This window comes from Epargyreus clarus, unplaced genomic scaffold (genome assembly GCF_041222505.1).
Source record: "Epargyreus clarus isolate Ecla_fem2 unplaced genomic scaffold, WU_Ecla_fem_2.2 ptg000031l, whole genome shotgun sequence".
In the NCBI taxonomy this organism is placed as follows: Eukaryota; Metazoa; Arthropoda; class Insecta; order Lepidoptera; family Hesperiidae; genus Epargyreus; species Epargyreus clarus.
The window spans coordinates 3,535,778-3,546,821 of record NW_027332236.1 but is presented as its reverse complement, the minus strand read 5'-3'; the positions used below and the strand labels follow the sequence as shown (position 1 = coordinate 3,546,821).

The following is an 11,044-nucleotide window of genomic DNA, read 5'->3' as shown; positions in this document are numbered from 1 at the left end:
AATTATACAGCTAATAACAATAGGGGTCAAAGATAATGCGAATGAGACAGACATATTCGATGTCTCATTCACACTTTTCTATGAAACCCAAGTTTAAGTCACATTTTTGTACATACAAGACGACTTCATTAAAAAAACTAACTTAAAATAAATTCATTGTATTATATACAAAAATTGCAGTAAAAAAATTTAAACTATTTCCGTGCGCGTACATTTTTAAATAAAGAATTATTTTTGGTTGACGTAAAACAATTGATTTCGGTACAAATTTATTTAATGAAATTACAAGGTTTTTTTTTAAAAAAATGAGTTAAAAATTATGATTATTATGTCACGTAAAAGCGAATAAAATGTATTCAAAATGTCTGGTTTTATAATAAATTATCTTAGTTCTTTGTATGCATTGGATGGTTTATAATAAAATTATAACTACCTACTAGTTTTTTTGGATAATGAGATGATATTATATTACATAATTCAATACAACACAAGTATACATACAACATTATACATAACTATTTAATCCAAACAACTTCAATACATTATAATCTTAAATAATTACACATTTTTTTTAAATATTGATACACTGTGGAATGTCAAAAAATGTTAATTTAAAATAAGAACAAAGGTAACTAAAAGGTAACATTAAGAAACATTACATTTTACATTCGTAACGGTAACTGATACTTGTGATATTTATTATCAAATAAAAAATACATATTAATTATATTTATTAATTCAATTTTAATTTCACAACTTATTACAGAATTATTTCATTCGAAAAAAAAACTTACTTTAAAAATAGATGAAGTAGAAAAAAATGATGAAGGTTGAATGTGAAATATATTTTCGTAAATAAAATATCAAATGACATTTATGCATCTTGACATAATACTGTGACTCTAGAATCTATACAACCAAGAAATGAAACACATTTTTATAAATTTTACAAACAAGTAGGAACGTTATTCTAATTATGATAAACTATTTTAATAATGCGCGAGATTGTACACGAATATAATCAGGCAACTTTGCCGGGCAATATTGCCGGCATAGTTTGCATAAATATCGCCCGTTTAGTTGCAACAGATGTAATAAGAACTAACAATAAAATACGTATCAGTCATTACAGATTTAAATGCGTTATAGATACAGTTAGATAAATAGGTCATTAAATTTTACTTCAAATTGATTTCACCCACTGAATTGCATCGTGATAAAACTAAAATACTGCTTAAACATTTTATTTATTTATTTTGAACGTCTCCATAATAGTTAAGCAAGGAAACCACCTTCAAACTTCTTCACCTACAAACTACATAACAATTATCTATATACACATTAAAATCTCATTTGTATCACATCATTCATTCAAATATAGCTTAAAACTATAATATACACAAAGATATTGTACATTTCGATAGCAGAAGTTGGATATTGATTTTGAAAATTAGTCATGTTTACTTTGTCATTTCTGAAATCTAGAAATGTATATTATCTTTGAGTATATAGTCACAGTCCCGTGACGTATTTTTAGGAGAGCAGTTATTTTCAAAATAATCGAACACACTAAAGAATCGTGTTTTAATTATTTCAACATCACACATTATTTTACGGATTTTTTAAAAAGTATTTAAAAAATAAAATAATTATTTATGCTTTTGTGATTATCTGTACATTCATGATGTGCGACATTTGGGTATTTTTTTTTAATTTCATTATTTATATCAAAAAAATAATTTTGTTTATACATAGTATTATTTTGAATATCGTTATTCAAATATATTTAAAGAAACAGATATTATACAATTTCATACGTCCACTGTTTTAAGCGAGATTTTGTTATTCATTTACATATTTATTCTACATTTCAACAACACACGATCTAAATGTTTTAGTGAAATTTCAACTAATTACGACATAGTTAATAATAAATTATTTTAGGCCCCTTTAATACTATTTATGTGTTTTATTGTACTCATTTTTCTAATATAATACTAAAATTAAATAGGACTAACTAAACTAAATAATTTATGACCGGTGTTTAGTTTAAAAAAATAAGTGTGGAACAACACCCTACTTACATAGATAATATTAAATTGACATGAAACTAATCTATGCATGAAACTTTTAAGTTTAATTTGTAATTATTTAAGTACACACTACTTTAATGTGATTAGGGTCCGTAAATTTATTTAAAAAATATGAGCATACTTTTAAAATATTATAGAATATAATATATTCAGAATCATAATTTAACACTTGTGGCGCCATCTCTTATCGAGTAGCGAAACTACTGCGATTGCTTATTGGAAAATAAATAATAAAATGATTCAATAAAAAATATAAAAAAATCCGAACAAGTATGTCGCTCGTGACTCGTTTACCGAAATATCTGTTACTCCGTAATAACACAGTTGAAATATTAAAAATATTAATCTAGCTAAATATTAAATTATCAACGCTGTTATCGAGGTATATAAAGACAAAGTCAACAGATATATTGATATTTTATTGTATGTCATTAATAAATATAAATTAAAACACCGGTTAAATAATAAAAGTGACAAAAATATCGCAGCATTGCAAATTATGGTTTCTATTTTTTGTGATAAACGGTGACAAAACTGACTTCTTAAAAATGTTTAAAATTTTAAACATAAAAATATTAAAACTTAAAAATTTTAAACATTTTTATTGAGATGACGAATTGAATGTTTACGCATTTATTTACGTGATTGCAATTTATTCGGACTTCAAGATAAGCACCTATAAGCTATAATGAATTTCGAATCCCAGACATACTTTTACTTAACGAAGATTCATTCATAAGTTGAAGGTCTAAGGCCCGGGGGTCCTTTTGGTGACGTGACAGTCATTTGGTTATGACTATATATTAGTGTAGATATCTCACCGCCTTGTAATTGAAGGAAGCCACAAATGGTAGACACATACGTAAAAAAGCTGACTGTTTTCCCATTTCGTCTCCGACTGTCATGGTGTAATTTACGCGGCCCAATGCCAACATGTGCAGTTAAGTGTAGTAATCTTTACTAATCTATGGTTATGACATACATTATGGCATTATTCTGATGTGTCCTAATAAATAATGGCGTAGGCCTAATAAATAACAGGAGGCAGGAACAGGCACTAAATTTGGATACTTTGAAGCAAAATTTCATACGATAGGGCTGAATTACTTTTTGTTTATCGCAAATTTAAAGCATGTACAATGCTGTAGGAGGTTTTGCATGCAACCACTTAACGGAAAAAATAAAATGTGGATTTACTCAATTAAATTTGACACAATCTTTCTTGTTCATCTCAATGATTGAATGCCAAATTCGAAGTCACATACCATTTTCAGGTTAAAGGTTTTATTTTTACTTAGAATCACTGCAAGTTAAAATGTTGCGTGACCCTTGCAGTACCTACTGTTTTGTACTTTGTTGTAATGTTACGTCACGCCATATGAATTGACACTGAGATATATTTTGCAAGTACATTCAGACGAATGGCAACTGTGGCGAGGCATTTTTCAGATCATTACCCTTACCATGAGTTTTAACGTTTTGACAAAAATACTGTTTTGGTATTTGTCTACGGATTGGTCCATACGTTTTCTCGATCCGCTAGGGGCACTGATTGGAAATTGTATGGACAAATACGTAAACAAACACCAAAACAGTCATGTTTGTCAAAACGTAAAAACACATGGTAAGGGTACATGTCACGTCAGTTTAGAAGGCGTCCAGCCTAAGGGTACCTTTTCAGCACATGCGTGGTATTTAAGTTAAATATGTTTCAATCTATATCAATGGAAATCAAGCAATTCTATAGGTGAATGTAACACATCTTAGCTTAGCTAACTTTGATCTTTAAAAGGGACCCTTAAAATATACTAAGATGCCTTGTGTCCTTATTTGTGCTTTGCTCTACATGCGACTTTTTTAAATTGCATCTTCGTAAGTAGCAAGGGAAGGATATCTAATGATGCTTATATAATATCCAATGAATATTTTTCTTGACATAATCACAATATAGAAGGAATTCCTACACTTATAGACGCATCATTGGTTTATGTAAAAAATACTGCATTATTTATTAAAACTAAAATTTACACATTTTTTCACAAAATTTCTTAAATCGTGACAAATAACGATGACATCATAAAAACTAAAGTCTATAAGACGCGAGAATTTTGTAAGACTTAGGAGATACTCATATTTACTAAAATCAATTATATTCAACTGTATCGTAATAAAAGACCAAACAAGGGGAGGAAATATCATATCCACAATATATAAATATATGTTAAGCATCAATCAATCTGGGATAGCGACAACGTTAAGCGGGATCAAAGATTTTGGGTTATTAACTTTATAATTATACTTTTTGCGATTAGAAGTCTATAGAGTACGAGCTTGTGCCCGCGGCTTCGCTCGCTTTACGAAGTAAAATTTAATCCCCTATTTTATCCCCTTAGGGGTACAATTGATCAAAATCCTTTCTTAGCTGATGCCTACGTCATAACATCTACCTGCATGCCAAATTTCAGCCTGATCCGTCCAGTGGTTTGGGCTGTGTGTTGATAGATCACTACGTCAGTCAGTCACCTTTGAGTTATATATATTTAGATAGGCAATGTATAAACAAATTTATAGACAGAATAACTCCAAGGTTTTTCATATTTTGAAGTACATTTTGTATATTTTTGAACAAATTTCTAATGAGATTGTTTTTTAACTTACATAATGCCGTCAATTCGTCAATAAGTGCAGAATGCCTCTTATCAAAGTTTGACAAAAAATAGTAACACAATTACACTACCCCCTTTTCGCTAAGAACAACACTATTTAATACACGCTCTATATACATAATTATCTACAATTGTCTAGTGTAATTGATATTATTACTTCAACGACATGCTATCTACTTATAGACTAAACGGGTACGGATCATACGTTTATTTTATTAAAATATGTTAAAAAATGGATTTTTGTTTCAGCAATTCCTTCGATTAAATATTTAAAATTGAGTGCAAGAATCGTTATAATTTAAATTAATGTCAATAAATAGGTAGCATTATCGAGTTATTTAATCACTACACTTCAATTAGGATTGAAAACGTAACTGGTAACGTTAGTTGCATTAAAAACAATGAATACATTTAATTATGTAATAAGTTTTCAAGAAAGTCCGGTCATAAAATACATGAATATGAAGTCATAGAATGGAATATTGGGGGAGGTCTGAGATGTACTTTAATAAATAAAATGTCAAAAATCTCTATGGATTCCACGTACGCACCTCTGATTTTTCACAGCTATATGCGTATTAGAAATTATTATCACTTGCTTTAACGGTGAGGGAAAACATCGTTACGAAACCTGCGTACCTGAGAGATCTTTAAAAAATGTTCTCAAAGAGACGTGAAGTCACCAATACGCAATTTGACAGCGCGGTAGACTATGGCATAATCCTCATTCTGAGAGAGGACTTGTGCCCAGAAGAAACTGCATACCTGAGAGATCTTGAAAAAAAAGTTCTCAAAGGTGCGTAAAGTCACCAATACGCAATTTGACAGCGCGGTAGACTATGGCATAATCCTCATTCTGAGAGAGGACTTGTGCCCAGAAGAACCTGCATACTTGAGATCTTTAAAAAAAAGTTCTCAAAGGTACGTGAAGTCACCAATACGCAATTTGACAGCGCGGTAGACTATGGAATAATCCTCATTCTGAGAGGGCACTTCTGCCCAACAGAGAGTGAGTTGATGACTTATCCCCTCCTCTTTCAAGGCAATACCAATTACCAGTTACGTCTATAATCCTCACAATACCCAATCGTCCATGTCGTCCATCTTTAAATAAGATGTCAATAATTAAAACGATAGTAATTGCAATAAATCACATTTTTGAATATACATATATCACAGTTGAAGCCCCCGTTCTGCTTTCAATAATGCATTAATACCTCAAATTCATAATTTTAAAAACAAAAATAAGTATTGATTTTTAATAAAAATAATAAATATAGTTCGTGACGTTGTAATGAGGGCTACCATATTCTATTTTACCAATTGTCAGTAGGGGTTAAAATTAAATATTTAAATAGCTTAAAAATAAACTATTTGACGGACCTTATCATAAATATTTTTTATGTAATTACATTAAAAAAATAAAATTTTAAAAGCAATTTCCATCATGGTAGACCTCATTTATTGTGTTGGCAACACTGTCACTAACAAAGTGGACATATTAACATTAAATATGTTGGCACTCTAACACTCCCTCCTAAACCTTATTATTAGCAATACTGTTTGAACATTAAAAATTCCCTAAAAAATTAGCAATTGACAATTCTCATAAAATGTCACTTCAATTCCATGAGAATTGATTTTAGAACATAAATCGACCAAGAGTTCAGTCTTGGCGTAGGAATGGTACATTTACAATGTAATGCTACTAAGGGCATAACCACACTCGCACACTCTATTTTCTCAAACTATTCTAACGCGAGTGTAGTGACACCCTTAGCTCTCCGCCAATCTTAGATAACATTGGCTAATAGGTGAATAAGCATTTTATTATTAATTCGCCTATATCGTTCGATTCGAAAGTATTGCACTTAAAAATGAAAGCCTAATTCGACGAATTGAGACGCCTACGTACCGGAGTTTACGACATTGTTGCCATACTCCAGCCCGAAGATTGAAAGGATCACGAACGCCAGTCCCAAGAATATGGATCCCAGGAGGTCCCCAAGTGCCGTGAGGTATGGGATCGCCGCGTTGTCGGGGTCTTTCTTCTTCTTCCACATGAAGTGGATTAGGATGTACGCCAGGTACAATAGGACCATGACCTGAAAAGAAATACGTCTTGCTTGAAAATATGAACAAAGAATTTATAGGATCCCTTCATGCTTAATGCAATAAGTCAGAACGAAGCACCTTTATAGCATAGTTTGGGCTGTATTATAGTTCGGAGGTAATCTGTAAATAACATATTTGTATAAGACGTTCTAACTTAGTGTCTAAGGGAAACAATTTTGTAATTGACTCAACGATCAGATGAATCAAACTCAGTTAGAAATCCTTTCTTATTCTTTGTCGGTATCAAAATCCATACACTGCAGTTAATACGCAACTTCGAGATCAAAAAATAGATCATGAGATGTTTTAGTTGATTATATCTTACCTGTAGAATAGAGCAGATCACGTAGGTAATACCAAAGGCAACTTGGATGCTGACAAAGCCTTGGTAGACGAAATCCGCGACGATCATGAATATGATTTGTCCGAACACAGCGAGCACGATCAACATCCTGGCTACCTTCGCTGCAGCAGCTGAAAACGTGGACAAGGCTTAGAAAATTGTTCACAAAAATTAAGAAAATGTTATATATAGAAATAAATTAGTTGTTCTTATTAAATATGAATTAAGGATCCTAATCGAATGTAAAATTCGTTGGAACTTTTCATTACATATTTTAATTCTGTCATTCTTTGATAATCAGATCAAAGCTGCTCATTATCTCTTTGTTCAAATTTATTTAACGATAAAAATTATGTCACTGCTGTTAATAACTCAATTAATTAAATTCGCCCATTGATAAAATATCATCAAAGTCATCATGACGATATCAAAGCTGTATCCAAGACGACACATTCAAATCGCTTTTCTTTTATCTAAATCCTTTTTGTATTGTCTAATGTGTTTTACATCATGTACTCACTTCCAAAGAACAGCGTCTTCCATGGCCACTCGACTATCCTCGTGTTTTCCGGGAGGATTCCTGGAATGGCCGTCTGATGCAGGTGCGTGGCGAGACGGGAAGACTGCACGCAGACAAGGTTGCCACCGATGCCGTTCACGATCGGTTGGAACACTTCATAACCGGTGAAACGGTCCACGGCTTGATCCAGAACAATACCACCGATACTGAGGAAGAGAAAGATGATTTTGTTAAAAATATTGAAGGAAGGTTAAGATAAAAAATCCCTTGAAAATGTTTCAATCAGTTTCTTGTATGCGGGGCATGTTCTAAAAGTGTTTAAATTAACCTTATACAGATTTTGCTTCATGTAAAGGACTATATATCAAGTTAGAAAGCTGGCTTAATATACGAATATACAAATAGTTACTACAAAAAAAATTACATAACACCACGTGCAAGGCAGTTTGGTAATCATTCATAAACGGATTTAGGTCGTGGTATCGACACAGCTAATCCATACAATTTACAATCTATTGGCTCTATTGACGCAATTCAGAAAGTAGTGAAGCCAGAGATCTCAACAAATACCACCAATAAATAATAATCAAACGTGATACATGATTAGTGAATGCACGTTTATCAGTCAAAGATAAGATATATAACGTACCCGCTTATGAACAAAGCAGATATGACTGGCGTCCATCCTGTGGTCAGGACGGTCTTCGTGTACTTGTTTCTCCACACGATGAAAATCCACATTGGCAAGAGGCTGTAGTAGACACACATCAGTGCTATTGGCTGCCATAGTGATACCTCTGTAAAAGAGTTAGGAATTCACATCAAAAGATGAATAGAGTTTAAATAGGACTCGGTAGTCATCATCAACAAATTACATGTTATGACTTACTAAAAGTAAGCAAATACTAAATCCTATTTTACCGATGAATATTTATCTACAAAACCGAATATAGAGTTTTTACTTAGTACAAAGAATTTAATTGATAAAATAGCTTACTTATTTGATCAAACATATACTGTGCAGTGACAGCCAGCACTGAGTTGCTCACGATGTCACCGATGGAGGCCGCTAGTGGTGTTGCTACGTTGTCTGGATTTACTTTGAACTTTTGAGATCCGAATATCACCAATACCATCACGAAATCTGAAAATAATTATTTTGATTTCTATACAATCAAACATTTACATATACATTGTATCATCTTTCTTGCAATTATTAAGCAAGTAATATTTGATCCAACTTCACCAGCATGTATTGGTTTATGACTGTAACCACATAGTTGGACCAAATAGGTTCCAAGTATCACAGGTATCATCAGACGTCAGAAATAATTTATTTTCCTTACAACTTCGTTTTGAAAAACAGTATGACCGACACCATCACTGTTGGAGAATTAAATTGGCGTTGCTGTGGTTTGGTAAATAGACATTAATTATATTCGCTGTTCTAATGCTTAGGGTTACCAACGCTGCTATCCTCAGGTAGGACTTGTCCTATCTGGGGTTAAATACATATTTACATTAAACTTCCTTAATCAAAGCATCTTACCTAAAACGAAACAAGTGGTAGTAGCGGTGAAGACAGCAGACGAGATCAACAGGAGAATATAGGAGCCGTTGAACGCTCGATCAGTTATGGCGTTGACTGTGATCGCAAAGAATGCTACCACCGTCGCCGCTACTATTGCTTGCACCTGAAAAATAGAGCACGTACTTGTAAGTTTTTTTTTTATATTATAGGAGTAGCAGACGAGCATGCAGTCCACCAGATGGTAAGTGGCTACTGCCGCCCATGGACATCTGTAATCAATCTCAGATAGGATTAGATATTCCTACCTGAGGTCGGCCACAGATGCGCCGCTACCCCTGAGGACTAAGCTGGAACGCCTCAGAAAAGTCTGTCTCCCTTACCACACCCTTCAAACCGGGACGTAGCAGCGCCTAACACTGCTGTTATTAGGTAGAAATAGGTGTGGCGGTGGTGCCGCCGGAGTCGAACCACAAAGGGTTCTACCACCTTCAATTTTGAGTATTTTGGAAAAGTAACGCGAAGCATGACAGACAATTGCGTTGTTATGTACTATGCGCATAAGTATTTTAAAAAGTCAATAAAGCTTTTGACTCAATGTCGACGTTGTAAATCAATTATTTATAAATAAAACTTATTGATATAGCTTTCTATTCTATTGAGTATCTTTTACTGTATCATTTAAGGTAAATTGTACATAACGACTATATGATTATAAACAATAGATCTTGACGTACATCTACTAATGACGTCAAAGGTTAGGTGTAACACAAGGTAGCGTACTTGGACCGGCATTGTTTATGTTTGTTGATGATCTTGATGCTTATATATTTATTGATATTAATTTATCCGTGTTATATTGTTAAAAAGCTTTATAAATTGAAATTACCTGAACTAATGATATGTTTCCTATGACCATGGAAATGACCTCTCTCGTCGACTCCATGTTCCCGAGGTTGGCCTGTGTGGAGAGTCGTGATGCGAGGCACATGTCCAGATTACCTGAAAATAAACAATAAATTCATAAAATAACAATTTGTACACTTAAAACCTTACTAGTAAATATATACACACTTAAAGCCTTTTATATATACTTATATAACTATATGTACTTATATTTTTACAGAAACGTCTAGACCCAGAACAGAATATACACTCGTCATATACTTAGATCTACTTGAATATCAATGATGAATTTTATCAGGAATCGAACTCAGTACTCTCATGCGAGGAAGCAGTATGTTCCGGGTTTATTACTACACCACTTTGCATTGTGTGTTAGAGGGCACGTTAAGCCAACCATCCCGGCAAGTAGGTAACATTGAATCCTCGTCATTGAATCGATTGAGCCTCGTCGGAGATTTAAAAAAAAACACCGCGGGTTGATCAATAACCTTCTTCCTCAAGTTCTCTTAGAAAAAGTTCCACGGTTTTACGCGAAGAAACACTTACTAAGAAGTGGTATATAAAAAATGTAGCCAATATAAAAGATACTAAAGTAAAAGCTTATAAAAATCACAATACAATTAAATTGCATTACATATTATCAACAAATCACTTAAGAATTCAATCAGATTGGAATCAGGACTTGAGGGCGATAAGGAAGCCTCGATTAATTGGATTGTATCGCGACAGATTATTTATTTCTTGTTGGGAAGCCCCTTAAGCGATAATCTCTTACCGCCAAGTGCTATAGGATATATACATTTAAAAACTGATATAGTTTTACAAGTATGGTTGGGCGGGGAAGAACCACTGCCTCACCTAATTTTAGTTTGA

General features: G+C 32.9%; 1 protein-coding gene across 4 annotated transcripts in view; it reads right to left on the bottom strand.

Annotated features, from left to right (window-relative positions):
* Positions 1-6,270: 6,270 nt before the first annotated feature.
* The window catches only part of LOC140754762 (solute carrier family 41 member 2), a 102,412-nt gene continuing 97,638 nt past the window's right edge, over positions 6,271-11,044 (bottom strand). For all 4 annotated transcript variants that reach the window (XM_073089850.1, XM_073089849.1, XM_073089851.1 and 1 more), the window contains 7 exons: positions 10,155-10,267; positions 9,287-9,431; positions 8,735-8,881; positions 8,387-8,534; positions 7,738-7,943; positions 7,200-7,348; positions 6,271-6,864 (listed from right to left, as the gene is read on the bottom strand). In XM_073089850.1, coding sequence (XP_072945951.1) covers positions 6,667-6,864; positions 7,200-7,348; positions 7,738-7,943; positions 8,387-8,534; positions 8,735-8,881; positions 9,287-9,431; positions 10,155-10,267 — 1,106 coding nt within the window. In that variant the 3' untranslated portion in view covers positions 6,271-6,666. The remainder of the gene's footprint in view (positions 6,865-7,199; positions 7,349-7,737; positions 7,944-8,386; positions 8,535-8,734; positions 8,882-9,286; positions 9,432-10,154; positions 10,268-11,044) is intronic.